The sequence below is a fragment of the Scyliorhinus torazame genome, chromosome 6 (assembly GCF_047496885.1).
Source record: "Scyliorhinus torazame isolate Kashiwa2021f chromosome 6, sScyTor2.1, whole genome shotgun sequence".
NCBI lineage: Eukaryota > Metazoa > Chordata > Chondrichthyes > Carcharhiniformes > Scyliorhinidae > Scyliorhinus > Scyliorhinus torazame.
Genome location: NC_092712.1, coordinates 6,492,862 through 6,520,177, shown reverse-complemented (window position 1 = coordinate 6,520,177; position 27,316 = coordinate 6,492,862). Strand labels below are relative to the sequence as shown.

The following is a 27,316-nucleotide window of genomic DNA, read 5'->3' as shown; positions in this document are numbered from 1 at the left end:
ACAGAGAGAGAGCTGGAGGATGGGGTTGTACAGGGAGAGAGCTGGAGGATGGGGGTGTACAGGGAGAGAGCTGGAGGATGGGGTTGTACAGGGATGGAGCTGGAGGATGGGGGTGTACAGAGAGAGAGCTGGAGGATGGGGTTGTACAGGGAGAGAGCGGGAGGATGGGGGTGTACAGGGAGAGAGCTGGAGGATGGGGGTGTACAGGGAGAGAGCTGGAGGATGGGGTTGTACAGGGATGGAGCTGGAGGATGGGGTTGTACAGGGAGAGAGCTGGAGGATGGGGGTGTACAGGGAGAGAGCTGGAGGATGGGGTTGTACAGAGAGAGAGCTGGAGGATGGGGTTGTACAGAGAGAGAGCTGGAGGATGGGGTTGTACAGGGAGAGAGCTGGAGGATGGGGGTGTACAGGGAGAGAGCTGGAGGATGGGGTTGTACAGGGAGTGATCTGGAGGATGGGGTTGTACAGGGAGAGAGCTGGAGGATGGGGGTGTACAGGGAGAGAGCTGGAGGATGGGGGTGTACAGGGAGAGAGCAGGAGGATGGGGTTGTACTGGGAGAGAGCTGGAGGATGGGGGTGTACAGAGAGAGAGCTGGAGGATGGGGTGTACAGGGAGAGAGCTGGAGGATGGGGGTGTACAGGGAGAGAGCTGGAGGATGGGGTTGTACAGGGAGGGAGCTGGAGGATGGGGTTGTACAGGGAGAGAGCTGGAGGATGGGGGTGTTGTGGTAGTATGTATTGGGGGTCATGTGGGACTGGAAGCCCTAATGTCATTGGCTGACAGATCCCGGGTCCTGGTTGGCCGTTGACCTCAAGCTCCGCCCTGAAGGCGAAGTATAAGAAGCCGGTGCCTTCCCCCGCATGCCAGTTTACTATCGGGCTGCTGGGGAACAGACACGCTTAATAAAGCCTCATCGACTTCACTCTGTTTGTCTCACGGAGTCTTTGTGCGCCACAGGTGTACAGGGAGAGAGCTGGAGGATGGGGTTGTACAGAGAGAGAGCTGGAGGATGGGGTTGTACAGAGAGAGAGCTGGAGGATGGGGTTGTACAGGGAGAGAGCTGGAGGATGGGGGTGTACAGGGAGTGATCTGGAGGATGGGGTTGTACAGGGAGAGAGCTGGAGGATGGGGGTGTACAGGGAGAGAGCTGGAGGATGGGGGTGTACAGGGAGAGAGCAGGAGGATGGGGTTGTACTGGGAGAGAGCGGGAGGATTGGGGTGTACAGAGAGAGAGCTGGAGGATGGGGTTGTACAGGGAGAGAGCTGGAAGATGGGGGTGTACAGAGAGAGAGCTGGAGGATGGGGTTGAACAGGGAGAGAGCTGGAGGATGGGGTTGAACAGGGAGAGAGCTGGAGGATGGGGTTGTACAGAGAGAGAGCTGGAGGATGGGGGTGTACAGGGAGAGAGCTGGAGGATGGGGTTGTACAGGGAGAGAGCTGGAGGATGGGGTTGTACAGGGAGAGAGCTGGAGGATGGGGTGTACAGGGAGAGAGCGGGAGGATGGGGGTGTACAGGGAGAGAGCTGGAGGATGGGGGTGTACAGGGAGAGAGCTGGAGGATGGGGGTGTACAGAGAGAGAGCTGGAGGATGGGGGTGTACAGGGAGAGAGCTGGAGGATGGGGGTGTACAGAGAGAGAGCTGGAGGATGGGGTGTACAGGGAGAGAGCGGGAGGATGGGGGTGTACAGGGAGAGAGCTGGAGGATGGGGGTGTACAGGGAGAGAGCTGGAGGATGGGGGTGTACAGAGAGAGAGCTGGAGGATGGGGGTTGTACAGAGAGAGAGCTGGAGGATGGGGTGTACAGGGAGAGAGCTGGAGGATGGGGGTGTACAGGGAGAGAGCTGGAGGATGGGGGTGTACAGGGAGAGAGCTGGAGGATGGGGTTGTACAGGGAGAGAGCTGGAGGATGGGGTTGTACAGGGAGAGAGCTGGAGGATGGGGGTGTACAGGGAGAGAGCTGGAGGATGGGGGTGTACAGGGAGAGAGCTGGAGGATGGGGTTGTACAGGGAGAGAGCTGGAGGATGGGGTTGTACAGGGAGAGAGCTGGAGGATGGGGTGTACAGGGAGAGAGCTGGAGGATGGGGTTGTACAGGGAGAGAGCTGGAGGATGGGGGTGTACAGGGAGAGAGCTGGAGGATGGGGGTGTACAGGGTGGATCAGCCATGCTCATGTTGAATTATGGAGCAGGTTCAAAGGGCCGAATGGTCTAATCCTGTTCCTATTTTCTATGATGCTGTGAGTTGTTACCCAATGGTGAAGGGACTTTGGACCCAGCCCCTCGCCAAACAATCCATCGGCTGTTTGAGGGTGGGATCAATGATCGGCTCCAAAACCTGAACCAGCTCCATGTCCTCAGGGCAGTACCACAGGGGCAGGTAGGGGGATAACATGGGGAATGGGATCAGAATGTGGACTGGACTAAACCCCAGGATCCCGAGGGGGTGCCGGCTGCCCAGGGGTTTGATCAAAGGTGAGACAACTTCACTTACCAACAGGAGACCTGCTCTAAACTTCATCCCAACATTTTTGTGTCCCGTAAATCTCCACCTCACAGAGACTCAGGTATTCATGTCTTCCTGGGATGATGACATTCACATAGCGACCACGCATGCGTCGACATTCAAAGGTTTCAGACTCACCAGCTGCGATTAAGCTGATGGTGGCACATCTGGAAAAATAGCTTCATGTTAAAATGTGAATGTGTGACCCATGTAGACAGGTGCCTGGGTGCTGAGCTCAGCTATTAGCAACATCTCCAAATAACAACAAGAAGCATTTGTGGAGCCTTCAATACAACAAAATGTTGCAAAATGCTCCACGGGGCTCAGTATCAGATATAATCTAACACCAACATATGGACTAGACCTGTACTTACTGCTGGGAGCCGAACGTAGCCAGTAAGATCCCACCAATGGCAATGACAGAATGGACCAGTTATTTTTTTGAGTGACGTTAGTTGGGAGAAATGTCGGCAGGAATACGGCAAGGTTCAGTTGCAGCAACCACGACGCACATTCCCACCACATCCACCCCTCCTCCTACACAATCACTGTGGCCCCTTGCTCCCACCCTCACCCCACTGGAGGCTTTACCCTCCTCTCCAACTTACATAGGGTTGTTGTTGCCATTATTGTCCAGCGAGTCTCCAATCCGAATCTCTGCTCCGTTGAGACGTTCGGGACAACAGTCCCCTCTGTTGGTGATTCTGACTGAGTGTATCTCCTGCGACCTGTGTAAATCTGCTCTCCACCAAGGATTCAGGTCGTTTTGTGTAGCCGTACAGGATGATCTCCCCCAATTGGAATCTGTGTTTCCATCCACAGCATTAATTGGACCACTATGAAAATCATAGACACTGGACTGTGTAGCTCGAGCGGTGCCGGATAGATTCACTGCAAGGACAAACACAGTCACTGAAACCTCACGCACCATCATTGCCACATTGATAGACTTTCACTGCAGGAAAGGTGGAACAAGCTGAACATCCCAGATCTGCCAGAGAATCAATGGAAGCAGCAGAAAGCTTAAAGCTCAGAATTGGGACAATATTGGGCTGGAATCTGCTGGGGGAATAACCGCGAGTTAATGACACACGCTGTGGGCAGCAAGGTCCGGATAAGAGCTGCTCTGCGAATTGCGAATTTGAAAGTTGGTCCACACTGAGTTCTGAGGTCACCCTTCAACATTTTTATGAGACAAACGAAACCCAGCCTGACAATCCTTTCCTGATATGTACGCCCACACGTTACTGGTATCGTCCTTGTGATGTGGGATCAATGACCACTAAAGCGAGGCTGTAGTCCAACTGAAGGCTTTAATAAGCTAGATGATTCCCCCAGCAGCTCAGGTACAGAATGAAGGCTGCTGGTGCGGCACGAGTTCTTATACCCCGCCTAGCAGGGCGGAGCTATCATACATTCTAACCAATAGAAAGCATACAGTTTCCACCAATGGTGCTTTAGCCTATCAAGTACCGTCATACCTATAATACCACACCTTGTAAATCTACCCTGTCCAGTGCCTCTATGTCCATGTTACAGTATGGAGACCAGTACTGGACTCAGTCCTCTAAGTAGTCAAACCAAGTTGCAATACAGGTTTGGTGTAATTTCCATACTTTTCAATTCTTTCCCAACCTATAAATAAATCTGGTGTTTGGGGTCTTCCTCTGATCCCTTTGATCCTCTCGCCCACCCAGATCCTTCAATCTCATTGTTTCTGAAAAGTAATAAGAACACTGGTTCCTATTGATATAACCTGACAGATTAATGCAGACTACTGAGAGGTGGAACATAGATGAGAAATAGGTGGAGGCCAAGGAGAGATTGTTGGGGGAGACCAGAACTACCTCAGCAGGAGCAGAAAGAGAAACCATTGGAAAGGATTGTCTGGCTGTGATTAGATAGATAAGAATGGACCTGGGAGGGAGCAGCCCCACCCAGCTGGACAGCAGTGTTGGAGGAGGATGCTGAGGTCAAACCATGTCAAAGCTGCAGACAGGTCGGGAGGGATGAGGGGGGGGGAGTTCACTTTTGTCACAGTCCGAGAGGATGTAATTGTGACTGCTCGGAGCCGTTTCAGTCATGTGGATGGACAGAAAGATGATTGGAGGGATTCAACAGGAAATTTCCTGGATCATTGGCATGGATTTGGGAGACGGGAGCACTTTCTGGGACTTGGGGGAGGAAAGGGAGGTTGGAAAGGGAACAGACTGTATAGACGGAGGGGTCAAGGGTTTGTTTTTGAGGAGACGGGTGACAAGGCTTAGATAAGCCAATGGAACAGGGCCTGAGTGGAGGAAATCTTCATAACATTAAAGTCTAAGTCTCTCCTTCAATGGAAATACTATTCGCTATTAGTGTAAGGTTATCTGTAAACTAGAGTCAGCAGCGGGCCAGATATCTCTGGGTTGTTACCCGTGCCACGAGATAGCGAGACGAGGAATAGGGAGACAGAGGAGTTGAACACGTGACTACAGGGATGGTGCAGGAGGGAGGGTTTCAGATTTCTGGATAATTGGGGCTCATTCTGGGGTCGATGGGACCTCTACAAACGGGATGGTCTACACCTGGACCAGAGGGGTACCAATATCCTGGGGGGGAAATTTGCTAATGCTCTTCGGGAGGGTTTAAACTAGTTCAGCAGGGGCTTGGGAACCTGAATTGTAACTCCAGTATACAGGAGGTTGAGAGTAGTGAGGTCACGAGTAAGGTTTCAAAGTTGCAGGAGTGTACCGGCAGGCAGGTGGTTTAAAGTGTGTCTTCTTCAATGCCAGGAGCATCCGGAATAAGGTGGGTGAACTTGCGGCATGGGTTGGTACCTAGGACTTCGATGTTGTGGCCATTTCGGAGACATGGATAGAGCAGAGACAGGAATGGTTGTTGCAGGTTCCGGGGTTTAGGTGTTTTAGTAAGCTCAGGGAAGGTGGTAAAAGAGGGGGAGGGGTGGCATTGTTAGTCAAGGACAGTATTACGGTGCAGAAAGGACGTTTGATGAGGACTCGTCAATTGAGGTAGTATGGGCTGAGGTTAGAAACAGGAAAGGAAAGGTCACCCTGTTAGGGGTTTTCTATAGGCCTCCGAAAAGTTACAGAGATGTAGAGGAAAGGATTGCAAAGATGATTCTGGATAGGAGCGAAAGCAACAGGGTAGTTGTTATGGGGGACTTTAACTTTCCAATTATTGACTGTAAACGCTATAGATCGAGTACATTAGATGGGTCCGTTTTTGTCCAATGTGTGCAGGAGGGTTTCCTGACACAGTATGTAGATAGGCCAACGAGAGGTGAGGCCGTATTAGATTTGGTACTGGGGAATGAACCAGGACAGGTGTTGGATTTGGAGGTAGGTGAGCACTTTGGTGATAGTGACCACAATTCGATTACGTGTACTTTAGTGATGGAAAGGGATAGGTATATACCGCAGGGCAAGAGTTATATCTGGGGGAAAGGCAATTATGATGCGATGAGGCAAGACTTAGGATACATCGGATGGAGAGGAAAACTGCAGGGGATGGGCACAATGGAAATGTGGCGCTTGTTCAAGGAACAGCTACTGCGTGTCCTTGATAAGTATGTACCTGTCAGGCAGGGAGGAAGTGGTCGAGTGAGGGAACCATGGTTCACTAAAGCAGTCAAAACACTGGTCAAGAGGAAGAAGGAGACTTATGTAAAGATGAGACATGAAGGTTCAGTTAGGGCACTCGAGAGTTACAAGTTAGCTAGGAAGGACCTAAAGAGAGAGCCAAGAAGAGCCAGGAGGGGACATGAGAAGTCTTTGGCAGGTAGGATCAAGGATAACCCTAAAGCTTTCTATAGATATGTCAGGAATAAAAGAATGACTAGGGTAAGAGTAGGGCCAGTCAAGGACAGTAGTGGGAAGTTGTGCTTGGAGTCTGAGGAGATAGGAGAGGTGCTAAATGAATATTTTTCATCAGTATTCAGACAGGAAAAAGACAATGTTGTTGAGGAGAATACTGAGATTCCGGCTATTAAACTAGAAGGGCTTGAGGTTCATAAGGAGGAGGTGTTAGCAATTCTGGAAAGTGTGAAAATAGATAAGTCACCTGGGCCGGATGGGATTTATCCTAGGATTCTCTGGGAAGCGAGGGAGGAGATTGCTGAGCCTTTGGCTTTGATCTTTAATTCATCTTTGTCAACAGGAATAGTGCCAGAAGACTTGAGGATAGCAAATGTTGTCCCCTTGTTCAAGAAGGGGAGTAGAGATAACCCCGGTAACTAGAGACCAGTGAGCCTTACTTCTGTTGTGGGCAAAGTCTTGGAAAGGTTTATAAGAGATAGGATGTATAATCGTCTGGAAAGGAATAATTTGATTAGACATAGTCAGCACGGTTTTGTGAAGGGTAGGTCGTGCCTCACAAACCTTATTGATTTCTTTGAGAAGGTGACCAAACAGGTGGATGAGGGTAAAGCAGTTGATGTGGTGTATATGGATTTCAGTAAAGCGTTTGATAAGGTTCCCCATGATAGGCTACTGCAGAAAATATGGAGGCATGGGATTCAGGGTGATTTAGCAGTTTGGATCAGAAATTAGCTAGCTGGAAGAAGACAAAGGGTGGTGGTTGATGGGAAATGTTCAGACTGGAGTCCAGTTACTAGTGGTGTACCACAAGGATCTGTTTTGGGGCCATTGCTGTTTGTCATTTTTATAAATGACCTGGAGGAGGGCGTAGAAGGATGGGTGAGTAAATTTGCAGATGACACTAAAGTTGGTGGAGTTGTGGACAGTGCGGAAGGATGTTACAAGTTACAGAGGGACTTAGATAAGCTGCAGCGCTGGGCTGAGAGGTGGCAAATGGAATTTAATGCAGAAAAGTGTGAGGTGATTCATTTTGGAAGGAATAACAGGAAGACAGAGTACTGGGCTAATGGTAAAATTCTTGGCAGTGTGGATGAGCAGAGAGATCTCAGTGTCCAGGTACATAGATCCCTGAAAGTTGCCACCCAGGTTGAGAGGGTTGTTAAGAAGGCGTACGGTGTGTTAGCTTTTATTGGTATAGGGATTGAGTTTAGGAGCCATGAGGTCATGTTGCAGCTATACAACACTCTGGTGCGGCCGCATTTGGAGTATTGCGTGCAATTCTGGTCGCCGCATTAACGAAAGGATGTGGAAGCATTGGAAAGGGTGCAGAGGAGATTTACCAGAATGTTGCCTGGTATGGAGGGAAGATCTTATGAGGGAAGGCTGTGGGACTTGAGGCTGATTTCGTTAGAGAGAAGGTTAAGAGGTGACTTAATTGAGGCATACAAGATGATCAGAGGATTGGATAGGGTGGACAGTGAGAGCCTTTTTCTTCGGATGGTGATGTCTAGCACGAGGGGACATACCTTTAAATTGAGGGGGGATAGATATGGGACAGACGTCAGAGGTAGGTTCTTTACTCAGAGAGTAGTAAGGGCGTGGAATGTCCTGCCTGCAACAGTAGTGGATTCGCCAACACTAAGGGCATTCAAATGGTCATTGGATAGACATATGGACGATAAGGGAATAGTGTAGATGGGCTTCAGAGTGGTTTCACAGGTCGGCGCAACACCGAGGGCCGAAGGGCCTGTACTGCGCTGTAATGTTCAATGTTCTATGTTCTAAAGCCTCCAGTATCTTAGAGAAGGTAACCCAGAAATTGCACAGGAACAGGAAAATCACTAGATTTCACCAGCAATCCTGGGATTCTTACCGTGTGCAAGTCCAAATTTGAGGATCAGAGTGAAGCAGAGAACTGTGGACAGCATGATCATCCTCATCCTCAGGATCAAAACAGAAGAGGCACCAAATTAGGTTAGAATATACACTGACCCTGCCTCACATCACAAATGCTCTTTTCCCAGCTCCCCCCCAAATCTGCAACCCCCCTCCCACCCTGTCCCTGGTCACTGTGAACCCTCCCACCCTGTCCCTGGTCACTGTGAACCCTCCCACCCTGTCCCTGGTCACTGTGAACCCTCCCACCCTGTCCCTGGTCACTGTGAACCCTCCCACCCTGTCCCTGGTCACTGTGAATCCTCCACCCTGTCCCTGGTCACTGTGAACACTCCCACCCTGTCCCTGGTCACTCTGAACCCTCCCACCCTGTCTCTGGTCACTGTGAAACCTGCAATAGGGGTTCAGTAATAAACCTGCGATGGGATTTCAGTAATAAACATGCAATGGGGTTTCTGTAATAAACCTGCGATGGGATTTCAGTAATAAACATGCAATGGGGTTTCTGTAATAAACCTGTGATGGGGATTCAGTAATAAACCTGTGATGGGGGTTCAGTAATAAACCTGTGATGAGGGTTCAGTAATAAACCTGTGATGAGGGTTCAGTAATAAACCAGTGATGGGGGTTCAGTAATACACCTGTGATGGGGGTTCAGTAATAAACCTGTGATGGGGGTTCAGTAATAAACCTGTGATGGGGGTTCAGTAATAAACCTGTGATGGAGGTTCAGTAATAAACCTGTGATGGTGGTTCAGTAATAAACCTGTGATGGGGATTCAGTAATAAACCTGTGATGGGGGTTCAGTAATACACCTGTGATGAGGGTTCAGTAATAAACCTGTGATGGGGGTTCAGTAATACACCTGTGATGAGGGTACAGTAATACACCTGTGACAAGGGTTCAGTAATAAACCTGTGATGGAGGTTCAGTAATAAACCTGTGATGAGGGTTCAGTAATAAACCTGCGATGGGGGTTCAGTAATAAACCTGTGATGAGGGTACAGTAATAAACCTGTGATGAGGGTTCAGTAATAAACCTGCGATGGGGGTTCAGTAATAAACCTGCGATGGGTGTTCAGTAATAAACCTGCGATGGGGGTTCAGTAATAAACCTGCGATGGGGGTTCAGTAATAAACCTGTGATGGGGGTTCAGTAATAAACCTGTGATGGGGTTTCAGTGATAAACCTGCGATGGGGGTTCAGTAATAAACCTGCGATGGGGGCTCAGTAATGAACCTGCGATGGGGGTTCAGTAATAAACCTGCGATGGGGGTTCAGTAATAAACCTGTGATAGGGGTTCAGTAATAAACCTGTGATGGGGTTTCAGTAATAAACCTGTGATGGGGGCTCAGTAATGAACCTGCGATGGGGGCTCAGTAATGAACCTGCGATGGGGGTTCAGTAATAAACCTGCGATGGGGGTTCAGTAATAAACCTGCGATGGGGGTTCAGTAATAAACCTGTGATGGGGTTTCAGTAATAAACCTGTGATGGGGGCTCAGTAATGAACCTGCGATGGGGGCTCAGTAATGAACCTGCGATGGGGGTTCAGTAATAAACCTGCGATGGGGGTTCAGTAATAAACCTGTGATGAGGGTTCAGTAATAAACCTGTGATGGGGGTTCAGTAATGAACCTGCGCTGGGAGTTCAGTAATAAACCTGCGATGGGGGTTCAGTAATAACCTGCGATGGGGGTTCAGTAACAAACCTGTGATGGGGGTTCAGTAACAAACCTGTGATGGGGGTTCAGTAATAAACCTGTGATGAGGGTTCAGTAATAAACCTGTGATGGGGGTTCAGTAATAAACCTGTGATGGGGTTTCAGTAATAAACCTGTGATGGGGGTTCAGTAATATACCTGCGATGGGGTTTCTGTAATAAACCTGTGATGAGGGTTCAGTAATAAACCTGTGATGGGGGTTCAGTAATAAACCTGTGATGAGGGTTCAGTAATAAACCTGTGATGAGGGTTCAGTAATAAACCTGTGATGGAGGTTCAGTAATAAACCTGTGATGAGGGTTCAGTAATAAACCTGTGATGAGGGTTCAGTAATAAACCTGTGATGGGGGTTCAGTAATAAACCTGTGATGAGGGTTCAGTAATAAACCTGTGATGAGGGTTCAGTAATAAACCTGTGATGAGGGTTCAGTAATAAACCTGTGATGAGGGTTCAGTAATAAACCTGTGATGAGGGTTCAGTAATAAACCTGTGATGAGGGTTCAGTAATAAACCTGTGATGGAGGTTCAGTAATAAACCTGTGATGGGGGTTCAGTAATAAACCTGTGATGGTGGTTCAGTAATAAACCTGTGATGAGGGTTCAGTAATAAACCTGTGATGGAGGTTCAGTAATAAACCTGTGATGAGGGTTCAGTAATAAACCTGTGATGGGGGTTCAGTAATACACCTGTGATGGGGGTTCAGTAATACACCTGTGATGGGGGTTCAGTAATAAACCTGCGATGGGTTTCAGTAATAAACCTGTGATGAGGGTTCAGTAATAAACCTGTGATGGGGGTTCAATAATAAATCTGTGATCGGGGTTCAGTAATAAACCTGTGATGGGGGTTCAGTAATAAACCTGAAATGGGGGTTCAGTAATACACCTGCGATGGGGGTTCAGTAATAAACCTGTGATGGGGTTTCAGTAATACACCTGCGATGGGGTTTCAGTAATAAACCTGCGATGAGGGTTCAGTAATAAACCTGCGATGAGGGTTCAGTAATAAAACTGCGATGGGGGTTCAGTAATAAACCTGCGATGGGGGTTCAGTAATAAACCTGCGATGTGGGTTCAGTGATAAACCTGTGATGAGGGTTCAGTGATAAACCTGTGATGAGGGTTCAGTAATAAACCTGTGATGGGGGTTCAGTAATAAACCTGTGATGGGGGTTCAGTAATAAACCTGTGATGAGGGTTCAGTAATAAACCTGTGATGAGGGTTCAGTAATAAACCTGTGATGGGGGTTCAGTAATAAACCTGTGATGAGGGTTCAGTAATAAACCTGTGATGGGGGTTCAGTAATAAACCTGTGATAGGGGTTCAGTAATAAACCTGTGATCGGGGTTCAGTAATAAACCTGTGATGGGGGTTCAGTAATACACCTGTGATGGGGGTTCAGTAATAAACCTGTGATGGGGGTTCAGTAATAAACCTGTGATAGGGGTTCAGTAATAAACCTGTGATGGGGGTTCAGTAATACACCTGTGATGAGGGTTCAGTAATAAACCTGTGATGGGGGTTCAGTAATAAACCTGTGATGAGGGTTCAGTAATAAACCTGTGATGGGGGTTCAGTAATAAACCTGTGATAGAGGTTCAGTAATAAACCTGTGATGGGGGTTCAGTAATACACCTGCGATGGGGGTTCAGTAATAAACCTGTGATGGGGGTTCAGTAATAAACCTGCGATGGGGGTTCAGTAATAAACCTGTGATGGGGGTTCAGTAATAAACCTGTGACGAGGGTTCAGTAATAAACCTGTTATAGGGGGCGAAATTCTCCGTTATCGGCGGAAACTCCGCCGATCGGCGCAAAAAACGGCGCAAATCCCACTTGCGTCACGTCATAAAAATGGGCCGATAGTCTGCGGCCCGAAATGGGCTAGCAGCGACGTAACGGGATCCGCGCTTGCGCAGTGGTTCACACCGTGCAGCGTCATACGCGCCGCACGGCGTGACGGCTCAGAAGGCCGCGCAGCTCCCCCCCACCCGGCCGGAACACCCGACCGCAACACCCGACTTGATGGCTGGCCGTCGCTCAGCCCCGAGGTTCGAGTCACGCGATGTGGAGGTGCTCCTGGACGCGGTGGAGCAGAGGAGGGACGCCCTGTATCCCGGGCACGGCCGCAGAGTTGCCCCACGCCACAGCCGGCGTCTGTGGAGGGAGGTGGCAGAGGCCGTCACCGCTGTGGCCCTAACACCATGGACAGGCACCCAGTGCCACAAGAAGGTGAACGACCTCGTCAGAGCAGGCAGGGTGAGCCCCCCCCTCCCCCATATCTCCCCCCCCCATATCCCCCCCCCCCATATCCCCCCCCCCCCATATCCCCCCCCCCCCATATCCCCCCCCCCCCATATCCCCCCCCCCCCATATCCCCCCCCCCCCATATCCCCCCCCCCCCATATCCCCCCCCCCCCATATCCCCCCCCCCCCCATATCCCCCCCCCCATATCCCCCCCCCCCATATCCCCCCCCCCCCCATACCCCCCCCCCCATATCCCCCCCCCCATATCCCCCCCCCCATATCCCCAAGTGAATCCAGCCCTAACCTTAACCTCTGCAATGCACGCGCAACCGATGGCGTGCATTCATATACCTGCCTAACACTGTTGCCTTTTACCCCTGCCCCCCCCCCCCCCCCACAGGAGAAGCGCGCAAACAACAATAGGGAGCATGTGAGGACTGGAGGAGGGCCCGCTGATGAGAGGCCACTGACCGTACACGAGGAAAGGGCCCTGGAACTGGCTGGCGGACCTGAGAACCGGGAGGTTGCTGATGCAGAGGTCGGGGGCGTAGTAGCAAGTGAGCCACCGACAGCCCGTCCCCATATCCCCCCTCCCCTATATCCCCCTCCCCGTATCACCTGATCACTGCCTGATGTCTAACCATGCATGCTTCATTGTGTATCGCAGGACCAAACGTCCAGGCACCCATCCCCGCAGATGCAGACCGCCCGCATGATGCCCCTCGGAGACCACGGGAGACGGAGAGACCCGCACCCTCCAGCATGCGACGCCCGCAGGATGCCCCTCGGAGACCACGGGAGACGGAGAGACCCGCAACCTCCAGCATGCGACGCCCGCAGGATGCCCCTCGGAGACCACGGGAGACGGAGAGACCCGCACCCTCCAGCATGCAACGCCCGCAGGATGCCCCTCGGAGACCACGGGAGACGGAGAGACCCGGACCCTCCGGCATGCGACGCCCGCAGGATGCCCCTCGGAGACCACAGGAGACGGAGAGACCCGCACCCTCCAGCATGCGACGCCCGCAGGATGCCCCTCGGAGACCACGGGAGACGGAGAGACCCGCACCCTCCAGCATGCGACGCCCGCAGGATGCCCCTCGGAGACCACAGGAGACGGAGAGATCCGCACCCTCCAGCATGCGACGCCCGCAGGATGCCCCTCGGAGACCACGGGAGACGGAGAGACCCGCACCCTCCAGCATGCGACGCCCGCAGGATGCCCCTCGCACACCACGGGAGACGGAGAGACCTGGAGCAACAGGGAGACGACACCCCCGTCACGTGCGGGAGCGACCACCCAGCGATGAGGGGGGCAGCCACAGGCCCCCGTCACATCCGAGCCAGGACACCACTACCCAGGACACCACTATCCAGGACACCCCTACCCGGGACACCACTACCCAGGACACCCCTACCCGGGACAGCACTACCCGGGACAGCACTACCCGGGACAGCACTACCCGGGACAGCACTACCCGGGACAGCACTACCCGGGACAGCACTACCCGGGACAGCACTACCCGGGACAGCACTACCCGGGACAGTACTACCCGGGACACCCCTACCCGGGAAGACGAAATACCGGACAGTGACTCCGAGTGGATGGGTAGAGACGAACCCCCACCCCAAAGTGCCATGGACTCAGAGTGGGACGAAGAGCACGACACAACGCCACTGCTGTCACCAACACCCTCCACCATCGCAGAAACACTCACCACGGTTGGGCACTTTAGTGATGAGGCGTCTGGTACACTCACTGGTGCGCACAACACAGCCGTCCCGGTACAGCAGGTGGAGGTAGGAGCAGCAGAGGGACCGGGCGGTCGGAGGGCAGCCCAGGCCAAGCGAACATCTGCCGCCCAGATGGATCCCGGGTTCCTGCAGTTACCACACCCACACATAGATCCGATGCAACCACCGACACGGAGACGAGCGAATAGGGTGACGGGTGGCTTGCGGCGGCTGCGGTCGCAGGTGGAGGAGTCCACCCGCGTCCAGGAGCTGGGAGTGGTCCCGGTCATGCGTGCCACCCAGGCCGACACCGCACGGGTGGCGTCCGCGGTGGAGGCAATGGGTGCGACGGTGTCAGACATGGGGAACGGTTTGCGAGGCCTGGGGCCTTCCGTGCAGGCGGCGTCTGTGGCCCAGGAAATGGCTGCCCTCTCACAGGAGGCCATGAGCCAGTGCCAGCGCCAGATGGCAGAGGCGCTCAACGCCATAGCCCAGTCTCAGCAGGCCATGGCCCAGTCTCAGCAGGCCATGGCCCAGTCTCAGCAGGCCATGGCCCAGTCTCAGCAGGCCATGGCCCAGTCTCAGCAGGCCATCGCTGAGGGCATCGGCGCCAGTGGCCATGTGCGAGCTGGGGGCCATCGGGCACCCCGAGGGAGGAGGGGGTGGTGTGGTCCGTCCCGGCTCCCTCTGTAGGGGAGGTCCCGGTACACCGCGACACCTCGGACTCCCCCCCTTCCGTCCCAGGTGCATCGGGTGGGCAACGGGCAGGACAGGCTGGCAGCTCGCCATCCCAGTCGCCCGGGCCGCAGCCTGGCCCATCTAGGCCAGGACGCCTCAGGAAACGGCCGCCAAAGGGATCCGGTGTCAGAGGGCAGGAATCACAGGAGTCCACCTCCAGTTCTGCTGTACCGTCTGGGGAACCACGTAGACGTAGTCAAAGGGCCCGTAAGGCCAAACAATTAGACACTGAGTAAGTTGGCACGGGTGCAGGGCACAGATGAGTTTTAGGGGCCAGGGCACGTGCATGAACTCCTTTGGTTATTAAAGTCAATGTTACACCTACCGAAGCTGCCTTTGTGCTCTGTCCAAAGTGTGCGGGCGTGTCATGTACGTTGAGCGCAAGTGTGTGTGTGACGGGTGGTCTTACCTCAGCCCCAGGTGAGTCTGCCCCCTTCCCCCTGGGCCGCCATCAACATCCCACGGGCAGAGGACGGGACCGTGCGCTGCTGTATCACAGACGCATGCAGGGATGGTCCGGGTGGATGGTGGTACTGTGGCCATGGGTCAGACATAGTCCAACGATGTAGAGCCAGGAGCTCATCGGAGGCGGGTTGTCATCATCCTCCATGGCCTGCGATAGACACGCGTCCACCCGCAACTGGGTGAGCCCGGCCCGTTGTGCCGCCGGTGGATCGGCAATTGGGGGTGGGGGGGTGGTGTGCATGCGGGTGGGGTGTGTGGGGTTGGGGAGGGGTTGAGGGTGCTGGGTGGGTGGATGCGTGGGGGGTGTGGGTGGTCGGCTGTTGTCATGGTGTGCGGTCTGTGGCCATACTACCCGATTCCCACGCCCATCTAGTCAGTGAAGCGGGCGTCTATCAGTCTGTCCCGTGCCCGCTGGGCCAGCCGGTAACGGTGGACAGCCACCCGCCTGTGTCTACCCCGTCTGCCCTGACCATTGCCCCCATCCCCCTCATCTGGGGAGGACTGGGCCTCTTCCTGCTGCTCCTCCACTCCGCCCTCCTCTGCCTGCGGCACATCGCCCCTCTGCTGGGCTATGTTGTGCAGGACGCAGCACACCACAATGATGCGGCCGACCCTATCTGACCGAGACTGGAGGGCGCCCCCAGAGAGGTCCAGGCACCTGAAACGCACCTCTCGATCAATCGCCCTTGTCGCTACATGGGCATCATTGTAGCGGTTCTCCGCCTCATTGCGTGGCCTCCGTATAGGCGTCATCAGCCACGATCGCAATGGGTAGCCCCTGTCGCCCAGCAACCAGCCCCTCAGCCGGGGATGGCGTCCCTCGTACATGCCGGGGATGGATGACCGCGACAACACGAATGAGTCGTGTACACTGCCTGGGTGACGGGCGCAGACGTGCAGGATCATCATGCGGTGGTCGCAGACCACCTGTACGTTCATCGAATAGGTCCCCTTCCTATTAGTGAACACGGCCCTGTTATCTGCAGGTGGCCGCTCGGCGACGTGCATCCCATCGATCGCGCCCTGGACCATGGGGAACCCGGCAACGGCAGAGAAGCCCACGGCCCGGGCATCTTGGCTGGCCCAGTCCACGGGGAAGCGGATGTAGCGGTGCGCCATGGCATAAAGGGCATCTGTCACTGCCCGGATGCACCGATGCACCGATGTCTGCGATATGCCGGACAGGTCCCCACTCGGTGCCTGGAATGACCCCGTTGCATTAAAGTTCAGGGCCACCGTAACCTTGACGGACACGGGGAGAGGGTGTCCCCCGCCAGTGCCACGCGGTGACAGGTGTGCCAGCAGGTGGCAGATGTGTGCCACGGTTTCCCGGCTCATCCGGAGTCTCCTCCTGCATTCCCGGTCCGTGAGGTCCTGGTATGACTGCCGGGGCCGGTACACACGATGCGCCCTCGGGTGCCTCCGTTGCCGTGGGGCCGCGACGTCCTCCTCCCCCTCCTCGTCCTGTCGGTCAGGTGTCCCTCCAGCCTGGGCGGACTGCCGCCTGCCCCTCTGCGGCAGCCTGCGCCGCCTCTCTGGCACGCTCCTCCTCCTCCTCCTCCTCCTCCTCATCCAGGGCAACATAGACATGAGCGGCTGCCACCACGGCGGCCAACATCGCTGGATGGTCTGAAAACATGACGGCCTGGTGGTGGGGTGGGGGGTGGGGGGAGGGGAACGACGACATGTCATCATTGCCCATACCCCCTCCTCCCCCCAGCCAGGTGGCATGGACCGCATGGGTCCAACTGTTGGAGGCTGGCACCTGGCCAGGTGGACCAACTCATTTGCCCTCCCATCACCCACCCCGGCACGGACCCCCTCCCCAACCCCCAACCTCCACCCCAGCACGGACCCCCCCCCCAACCTCCACCCCGGCACGGACCCCCTCCCCAACCCCCAACCTCCACCCCAGCACGGACCCCCCCCCCCAACCTCCACCCCGGCACGGACCCCCTCCCTAACCTCCACCCCGGCACGAACCCCCTCCCCAACCTCCACCCCAGCACAGACCCCCTCCCCAACCCCCAACCTCCACCCCAGCACGGACCCCCCCCCAACCTCCACCCCGGCACGGGCCCCCTCCCTAACCCCCAACCTCCACCCCAGCACGGACCCCCCCCCAACCTCCACCCCGGCACGGACCCCCTCCCCAACCCCCAACCTCCACCCCAGCACGGACCCCCCCCCAACCTCCACCCCGGCACGGACCCCCTCCCCAACCCCCAACCTCCACCCCAGCACGGACCCCCCCCCCAACCTCCACCCCGGCACGGACCCCCTCCCCAACCCCCAACCTCCACCCCAGCACGGACCCCCCCCCAACCTCCACCCCGGCACGGACCCCCTCCCCAACCTCCACCCCGGCACAGACCCCCTCCCCAACCTCCACCCCAGCACGGACCCCCCCCCAACCTCCACCCCGACACAGACCCCCTCCCCAACCTCCACCCCGGCACGGACCCCCTCCCCAACCCCCAACCTCCACCCCAGCACGGACCCCCCCCCAACCTCCACCCCGGCACGGACCCCCTCCACAACCCCCAACCTCCACCCCGGCACGGACCCCCTCCCGGCACTCCCCCGGAGCCCAGCCTACTCTAACCACCCCCGCCCCCCGCCGCACACACACACAAGCCGAGACACACCTCTCCTCACGCAATCAGTCTGCGGCCACGCCATTTCCTGCCCAGAGCCAACCCCCCAGGCCGTCACTCACCTCCTCGCTGGTCGGCGTGAGCCTGGAGCACCGGGTCACGCCGATGAAAAGGAGGTTTGATTGACGTCGACGTGAACGGTCATCACGTCGACGGGACTTCGGCCCATCCGGAAGGGAGAATATCGGCAGGCCTAAAATCGGCTGCCTTGCGCAGACCCGTGACATTCTCCGCGGCAGCGGCGCCATTAACGCCCCGCCGACTTTTCTCCCTTCGGAGACTTCGGCGGGGGGCGGGATTCACGGCGGCCAACGGCCATTCTCCGACCCGGCGGGGGGTCGGAGAATGACGCCCAGGGTTTCAGTAATAAACCTGCGATTGGCCATGCTAAATTGCCCTTAGTGTCCAAAAAAGGTTAGGTTGTGTCACGGGAATAAAGGGGATGGGGTGGAGATGTGGGGCTCTCTTTCCAGGGTCGGTGCAGACTCGATGGGCTGAATGGCCTCCTTCTGCACTGTAAATTCTATGATTCTATCAAATCCCTTTCTAATCATCTGAAAAGGCCTCTTGTCAGATATCTAGTGAAATATTCCAGCTCCGGGATTCCTCTTTTTTACCCCACAGTTTAATTTGTGATACATGGCGAGTCCCGTCAACACTCAGGGAACTCAGCAGCACCCCGGGCAGAGCTTGAGTGGGACCCTGTTCACTCCCTGAGGCAGCTGTGTGTACCGTGTGAAAGATACACTGCAGCAACTGGCCAGGGATCCTTCGACAGCCCCTTCCAACCCTGCGCCCTCTACCACTTAGAGGGACAAGGGCAGCAGGCGCACAGGACAACCATCACAACCTGAAATCTCCCCTGGAAAGTTAGACATTTAAAATCCACATTTTCCTGTACGGAGACAATCCGCTAAATTTTATTGGTTTATTGGAGGAGGAATTTCAAAGAGATGAACATTAAAAGTATCAGAATGATTGATCTCACCTTATACTTGGTTGGAATTCCGTTCAGAAGGACAAGAGTCACAACAGATTGTCCAAGGATCTGAAAGTGAGAATCAGGCTCTCCTTACCTAGACATACAGGTGTAATTTCATTCTGGACATGATCTGTCTCACCCTGCACAGTAAACCCCTCAGTATAGCTCCAGTTAATCACCAGGATATTAGAACATCCATTAAGCTAAATTCTAAACTCAATACTAGAACTAAATTAAGGAGATATGGATAAGGTTCCCGAGCGATTCATACTTTTGCTTACCTCAATCAGGGTCTTCTCCAGTCTAATGGTCTCCACTCACTCGCTGGGTTAAATAGAGAGCACGGCAGTCACGAGGAAATTATACGGCCACACGATTGGTGGGAAATTACTCATCATCTGAAACTCGGTCAGGAGATTTCACAAAGTTCTAATTGTGAAGAATTATCAATAACCTGGGTGGATGTTGTGTGTTCTCTTGTTCAAATATTGGAACTCGTCTTTAAGATTCTGAGAAGGAGCTCCTGAAAGGAATGTTTAATTTTGAACGATCAAAAACTAAACATTCGGGCTGTGCCTGTTTAAACCTATATTTCCTTATGGTGCAGCTCTCATATTCTGAGCACGATGCACAAACACGTTTCCATCTCAGAGGTGAATTCTCCCTCACTGTTGTCTCCCAACATCTGCCGTTTCTAGACTCCTTTCAGTATATTGCCCACACTCAGCGCTGCTCCCAATTCCATTCTCTGTCTGTGCAGAGGGTTTTCCACCATTTACTGGATTTGGGCTCACTGGCGAGGCCAGCATTTATTGCCCAACCCTAATTGCCCCTTGACAAGATGCTGGTGAGCTGCCTTCTGGAACCGCTGCTGTCCCTGAGATGTAGGTACACCCGCTGTGCTGTTAGGGAGGGAGTTCCCGGATTTTGACCCAGTGACAGTGAAGGAACGGCGATATATTTCCAAGTCAGGCTGGTGAGTGACTTATAATAATAATAATATTTATTGTTGTTACAAATGGGCTTTCATTAACACTGCAATGAAGTTACTGTGAAAAGCCCCTAGTCGCCACACTCCGGCTCCTGTTCGGGTACACTGAGGGAAAATTCAGAATGTCCAATCCACCTAACAACACGTCTTTCAGGACTTGTGGGAGGAAACCGGAGCGCCCGGAGGAAACCCACGCAGACACGGGGAGAACGTGCAGACTCCGCACAGACAGTGACCCAAGCCGGAATCGAACCTGGGACCCTGGCGTTGTGAAGCAACAGTGCTAACCAATGTCCAATTGTGCCGACTTGGAGGGGATCCTCCAGGTGGTGGGGTTCCCAGGTATCTGCTGCCCTTGTCCTTCGAGATGGGAGTTGTTGTGGGTTTGGAAGGTGCTGCCTGAGGGAATCTGATAAGTTCCTGCAGTGCGTCAGGTAGATCAGCTATTTTCAAACTCAGGGTCGCGACGTGGGTCAGGACGGGCTTCGGGAGGGTCACAGAGCAATTGGTCCTGCTGTTCCCGCAGGTCCCGATCGCAGGAGAAGCACCAAACAGTCGCTATCGGCTTTTACAAGGAGAATTGTGGCCACGGCCACCTTTTAAATGCAGATTGAGATGAAGCTGCGAGCGGAGTCTTCCGGCCAGTAGTGGCAGCAGAGAGTAGATCACGTGAATTGATGTGAAGCTCCGTCCAGGGACATCCTTTTGGCACCAAAGCAGGGAGCAGATTTGCTTCGATTTTGCAGCTGTCGGCGAACAAGACAAGTGAACTGTGAAGGTCAATGTTTTTTTTAAAGGATGTGATGGCCAGAGAGTCAGATAGACAGTTTACCTGTTGGACAGGATCTCACAACAGACCCTGCTGGAGAGAGCTGCACAGGAGAGTCCAGGGCAGGACAGAGCAGTGGTGTTGTTAGAGCTGCAAGGCCTCTGGTTAACAGCCCTGAAAATAGAAACTTAACTCGAAGCAAAGAAATAGAAAGATGATTTCTTGAGGTATGGTTTTGTCAATAGTGCCAATGCAAAAAAAGGATGTAAAGCCCATGTGTGATATATGCAAAGGACTGGCAAATGAGAGAAGTTGCAGAATTTGAAAGAGGAGTGGTGGGTGAGAAATTCCATTAGAGGTTGGGACCCCAGAGTCAGTTATTCACTGCCAGCTGACTCCAAATGAAAAGACTGCGCTGCTGCATCTTATCGATAAAACCACATTAGAAACACACCAAAAGCCCTTGAGGCGGTCAGCATTCTGGAGTAGCATCTCCCAGGAGTATCCAGTGCTGAGTACAACACACATTTTGTTGCTGTTGTTCTTCACAACGACCTACATGTGCCAGGTGGGATTTTACGTTTCCATAAAGATGAAGACAGCACAATGGGACTGTCTACACCTGGGGCGTCATTCTCCCACCCCCCGCCGGGTCGGAGAATGGCCGTTGGCCGCCGTGAATCCCGCCCCCGCCAAAGTCTCCGAAGGGAGAAAAGTCGGCGGGGCGTTAAAGGTGCCGCTGCCGCGGAGAATGTCACGGGTCTGCGCAAGGCAGCCGATTTTCGGCCTGCCGATATTCTCCCTTCCGGATGGGCCGAAGTCCCGTCGACGTGATGACGGGTCACGTCAACGTAAATCAAACCTCCTTTTAATCGGCGTCAACCTGTGACGGCCTGGGGGTTGGCCGCTGGGCAGGCGATGGCGTGGCCGCAGTCTGATTGCGTGAGGAGAGGTGTGTCTCGGGATGTGTGTGTGTGTGTGCGGCGGGGGGGGTGGTTAGAGTGGGCTGGGCTCCGGGGGAGTGCCGGGAGGGGGGTCAGTGCCGGGGAGGGGGATGGGGGGTCCGTGCCGGGGAGGGGGATGGGGGGTCCGTGCCGGGGAGGGGGATGGGGGGTCCGTGCCGAGGAGGAGGATGGGGGGTCCGTGCAGGGGAAGGGGATGGGGGGGGGGTCCGTGCCGGGAGGAGGATGGGGGGGTCCATGCCGGGGAGGAGGATGGGGGGGGGGGGGTCCGTGCCGGGGAGGAGGATGGGGGGCCCGTGCCGGGGAGGAGGATGTGGGGGGGGGGTCCGTGCCGGGGAGGAGGATGGGGGGCCCGTGCCGGGGAGGAGGATGGGGGGTCCGTGCCGGGAGGAGGATGGGGGGTCCGTGCCGGGGAGGAGGATGGGGGGGGGTCCGTGCCGGGGAGGAGGATGGAGGGGGGTCCGTGCCGGGGAGGAGGATGGAGGGGGGTCCGTGCCGGGGAGAAGGATGGGGGGGTCCGAGCCGGGGAGGAGGATGGGGGGTCCGTGCCGGGGAGGAGGATGGGGGGTCCGTGCCGGGGAGGAGGATGGGGGGTCCGTGCCGGGAGGAGGATGGGGGTCCGTGCCGGCGAGGAGGATCGGGGGGTTGGGCCGGGAGGAGGATGTGGGGTCCGTGCCGGGGAGGAGGATGGGGGGTCCATGCCGGGGAGGGGGTTGGGGGGGTCCGTGCCGGGGAGGAGGATGGGGGGGTTGGGCCGTGCCATGGAGGGGGATGGGGGGGTCCGTGCCGGGGAGGAGGATGGGGGGGTTGGGCCGTGCCATGGAGGGGGATGGGGGGCCCGTGCCGGGAGGAGGATGGGGGGTCCGTGCCGGGGAGGAGGATGGGGGGCCCGTGCCGGGGAGGAGGATGGGGGGTCCGTGCCGGGGAGGAGGATGGGGGGCCCGTGCCGGGGAGGGGGATGGGGGGGGGGGTCCGTGCCGGGGAGGGGGATGGGGGGTCCGTGCTGGGGAGGAGGATGGGGGGGCGGTCCGTGCCGGGGAGGAGGATGGGGGGGGTCCGTGCCGGGAGGAGGATGGGGGGGTCCGTGCCGAGGAGGAGGATGGGGGGGTCCGTGCCGGGGAGGAGGATGGAGGGGGGTCCGTGCCGGGGAGGAGGATGGGGGGTCCGTGCCGGCGAGGAGGATGGGGGGTTGGGCCGGGGAGGGGGTTGGGGGGGTCCGTGCCGGGGAGGAGGATGGGGGGGTTGGGCCGTGCCATGGAGGGGGAAGGGGGGGTCCGTGCCGGGGAGGAGGATGGGGGGGTTGGGCCGTGCCATGGAGGGGGATGGGGGGCCCGTGCCGGGAGGAGGATGGGGGGTCCGTGCCGGGGAGGAGGATGGGGGGTCCGTGCCGGGGAGGAGGATGGGGGGTCCGTGCCGGGGAGGAGGATGGGGGGGTCCGTGCCGGGAGGAGGATGGGGGGGTCCGTGCTGGGGAGGAGGATGGGGGGCCCGTGCCGGGGAGGAGGATGGGGTGTCCGTGCCGGGGAGGAGGATGGGGGGGGGTCCGTGCCGGGAGGAGGATGGGGGGGTCCGTGCCGGGGAGGAGGATGGGGGGCCCGTGCCGGGGAGGAGGATGGGGGGTCCGTGCCGGGGAGGAGGATGGGGGGGAGTACGTGCCGGGGAGGAGGATGGGGGGCCCGTGCCAGGGAGGAGGATGGGGGGTCCGTGCCGGGGAGGAGGATGAGGGGTCCATGCCGGGGAGGTGGATGGGGGGTCCGTGCCGGGGAGGAGGATGGGGGGGGAGTACGTGCCGGGGAGGAGGATGGGGGGCCCGTGCCAGGGAGGAGGATGGGGGGGTCCGTGCCGGGGAGGAGGATGGGGGGTCCATGCCGGGGAGGAGGATGGGGGGTCCGTGCCGGGGAGGAGGATGGGGGGTCCGTGCCGGGGAGGAGGATGGGGGGTCCATGCCGGGGAGGTGGATGGGGGGTCCGTGCCGGGGAGGAGGATGGGGGGGGGGTCCGTGCCAGGGAGGAGGATGGGGGGTCCGTGCCGGGGAGGAGGATGGGGGGGGGGGTCCGTGCCAGGGAGGAGGATGGGGGGGGGGTCCGTGCCGGGGAGGGGGATGGGGGGGTCCGTGCCGGGGAGGAGGATGGGGGGTCCGTGCCGGGGAGAGGGATGGTGGGGGGGGGGGGCCGTGCCGGGAGGAGGATGGGGGGTCCGTGCCGGGAGGAGGATGGGGGGGGTCCGTGCCGGGGAGGAGGATGGGGGGGTTGGGCCGTGCCGGGGAGGTGGATGGGGGGGGTCCGTGCCGGGAGGAGGATGGGGTGTCCGTGCCGGGGAGGAGGATGGGGGGTCCGTGCCGGGGAGGAGGATGGGGGGTCCGTGCCGGGGAGGAGGATGGGGGGTCCGTGCCGGGGAGGAGGATGGGGGGTCCGTGCTGGGGAGGAGGATGGGGGGTCCGTGCCGGGAGGAGGATGGGGTGTCCGTGCCGGGGAGGAGGATGGGGGGGTTGGGCCGTGCCGGGGAGGTGGATGGGGGGGTCCGTGCCGGGGAGGAGGATGGGGGGCCCGTGCCGGGGAGGAGGATGGGGGGTCCGTGCTGGGGAGGAGGATGGGGGGTCCGTGCCGGGAGGAGGATGGGGTGTCCGTGCCGGGGAGGAGGATGGGGGGGTTGGGCCGTGCCGGGGAGGTGGATGGGGGGGGTCCGTGCCGGGGAGGAGGATGGGGGGGGTGTCCGTGCCAGGGAGGAGGATGGGGGGTCCGTGCCGGGGAGGAGGATGGGGGGGGGGTCCGTGCCAGGGAGGAGGATGGGGGGGGGTCCGTGCCGGGGAGGGGGATGGGGGGGTCCGTGCCGGGGAGGAGGATGGGGGGTCCGTGCCGGGGAGAGGGATGGTGGGGGGGGGGGCCGTGCCGGGAGGAGGATGGGGGGTCCGTGCCGGGAGGAGGATGGGGGGGGTCCGTGCCGGGGAGGAGGATGGGGGGGTTGGGCCGTGCCGGGGAGGTGGATGGGGGGGGTCCGTGCCGGGAGGAGGATGGGGTGTCCGTGCCGGGGAGGAGGATGGGGGGGGTCCGTGCCGGGGAGGAGGATGGGGGGTCCGTGCCGGGGAGGAGGATGGGGGGTCCGTGCCGGGGAGGAGGATGGGGGGTCCGTGCTGGGGAGGAGGATGGGGGGTCCGTGCCGGGAGGAGGATGGGGTGTCCGTGCCGGGGAGGAGGATGGGGGGGTTGGGCCGTGCCGGGGAGGTGGATGGGGGGGTCCGTGCCGGGGAGGAGGATGGGGGGCCTGTGCCGGGGAGGAGGATGGGGGGTCCGTGCTGGGGAGGAGGATGGGGGGTCCGTGCCGGGAGGAGGATGGGGTGTCCGTGCCGGGGAGGAGGATGGGGGGGTTGGGCCGTGCCGGGGAGGTGGATGGGGGGGGTCCGTGCCGGGAGGAGGATGGGGTGTCCGAGCCGGGGAGGAGGATGGGGGGTCCGTGCTGGGGAGGAGGATGGTGGGGTCCGTGCCGGGGAGGAGGATGGGGGGGTCCGTGCCGGGAGGAGGATGGGGGGGGTCCGTGCCGGGGAGGAGGGTGGGGGGGTTGGGCCGTGCCGGGGAGGGGGATGGGGGGGGGGGCGTGTCCGTGCTGGGGAGGGGGATGGGGTGTCCGTGCCGGGGAGGAGGATGGGGGAGTCCATGCTGGGAGGAGGATGGGGGGGGTCCGTGCCGGGGAGGAGGGTGGGGGGGTTGGGCCGTGCCGGGGAGGGGGATGGGGGCCTCGTGCCGGGGAGGGGGATGGGGGGGGGGCGTGTCCGTGCCGGGGAGGGGGATGGGGTGTCCGTGCCGGGGAGGAGGATGGGGGAGTCCGTGCTGGGGAGGAGGATGGGGGGGAGTACGTGCCGGGGAGGAGGATGGGGGGCCCGTCCCGGGGAGGAGGATGGGGGGCCCGTGCCGGGGAGGAGGATGGGGGGTCCGTGCTGGGAGGAGGATGGGGGGTCCGTGCCGGGGAGGAGGATGGGGGGGGGGTCCGTGCCGGGGAGGAGGATGGGGGGGGGGTCCGTGCCGGGGAGGAGGATGGGGGGGTCCGTGCCGGGGAGGAGGATGGGGGGCCCGTGCCGGGGAGGAGGATGGGGGGTCCGTGCCGGGGAGGAGGATGGGGGGGGGGTCCGTGCCGGGGAGGAGGATGGGGGGGTCCGTGCCGGGGAGGAGGATGGGGGGCCCGTGCCGGGGAGGAGGATGGGGGTCCGTGCCGGGGAGGAGGATGGGGGGTTCCGTGCCGGGAGGAGGATGGGGGGTCCGTGCCGGGGAGGGGGATGGGGGGTGGGGGGGGTCCATGCCGGGGAGGGGGATGGGGGGGTGGGGGGGGTCCATGCCGGGGAGGGGGATGGGGGTCCCGTGCCGGGGAGGTGGGTGCGAGGGAAATGAGTTGGTTCACCTGGACAGGTGCCAGCCTCCAACAGTTGGACCCATGCGATCCATGCCACCTGGCTGGGGGGAGGAGGGGATATGGGCAATGATGACATGTCGTCGTTCCCCTCCTCCCCCCCCCCCCCCCCCCCCCACCAGGCCGTCATGTTTTCAGACCATCCAGCGATGTTGGCCGCCGTGGTGGCAGCCGCTCATGTCTATGTTGCCCTGGATGAGGAGGAGGAGGAGGAGGAGCGTGCCAGAGAGGCGGCGCAGGCTGCCGCAGAGGGGCAGGCGGCAGCCGCCCAGGCTGGAGGGACACCTGACCGACAGGACGAGGAGGGGGAGGAGGACGTCGTGGCCCCACGGCAACGGATGCACCCGAGGGCGCCCCGTGTGTACCGGCCCCGGCAGTCCTCCCCGGCACGGACCCCCCCATCCTCCTCCCCGGCACGGACCCCCCCCCATCCTCCTCCCCGGCACGGACCCCCATCCTCCTCCCGACCTCACGGACCGGGAATGCAGGAGGAGACTTCAGATGAGGCGGGAAACCGTGGCACACATCTGCCACCTGCTGGCACACCTGTCACCGCGTGGCACTGGCGGGGGACACCCTCTCCCCGTGTCCGTCAAGGTTACGGTGGCCCTGAACCTTTATGCAACGGGGTCATTCCAGGCACCGAGTGGGGACCTGTCCGGCATATCGCAGACATCGGTGCATCGGTGCATCCGGGCAGTGACAGATGCCCTTTATGCCATGGCGCACCGCTCCATCCGCTTCCCCGTGGACCGGGCCAGCCAAGATGCCCGTGCCGTGGGCTTCTCTGCCATGGCCGGGTTCCCCATGGTCCAGGGCGCGATCGATGGGATGCATGTCGCCGTGCGACCACCTGCAGATAACAGGGCCGTGTTCACCAATAGGAAGGGGACCTATTCGATGAACATACAGGTGGTCTGCGACCACCGCATGATGATCCTGCACGTCTGCGCCCGTTACCCAGGCAGTGTACACGACTCATTCGTGTTGTCGCGGTCATCCATCCCCGGCATGTACGAGGGACGCCATCCCCGGCTGAGGGGCTGGTTGCTGGGCGACAGGGGCTACCCATTGCGATCGTGGCTGATGACGCCTATACGGAGGCCACTCAATGAGGCGGAGAACCGCTACAATGATGCCCATGTAGCGACAAGGGGAGTGATAGAGAGGTGCTTTGGCGTGCTGAAGATGCGTTTCAGGTGCCTGGACCTCTCTGGGGGCGCCCTCCAGTATCGGTCAGATAGGGTCGGCCGCATCATTGTGGTGTGCTGCGTCCTGCACAACATAGCTCAGCAGAAGGGCGATGTGCCGCAGGCAGAGGAGGGCGGAGTGGAGGAGCAGCAGGAAGAGGCCCAGTCCTCCCCAGATGAGGGGGATGGGGGTAATGGTCAGGGCAGACGGGGTAGACACAGGCGGGTGGCTGTCCACC

The 27,316-nt window shown here is 58.3% G+C and overlaps 1 protein-coding gene across 1 annotated transcript in view; it reads right to left on the bottom strand.

Annotated features, from left to right (window-relative positions):
* LOC140424659 (fucolectin-like) overlaps positions 1–27,316 on the bottom strand; it is a 58,055-nt gene that overhangs the window by 7,208 nt on the left and 23,531 nt on the right. Inside the window, exons 2-4 of the mRNA XM_072507904.1 lie at positions 8,195–8,262; positions 3,112–3,394; positions 2,492–2,670 (exon numbers count right to left, since the gene is read on the bottom strand). Of these exons, the coding sequence (XP_072364005.1) occupies positions 2,508–2,670; positions 3,112–3,394; positions 8,195–8,261 (513 nt within the window). The 5' untranslated portion in view covers position 8,262 and the 3' untranslated portion in view covers positions 2,492–2,507. The remainder of the gene's footprint in view (positions 1–2,491; positions 2,671–3,111; positions 3,395–8,194; positions 8,263–27,316) is intronic.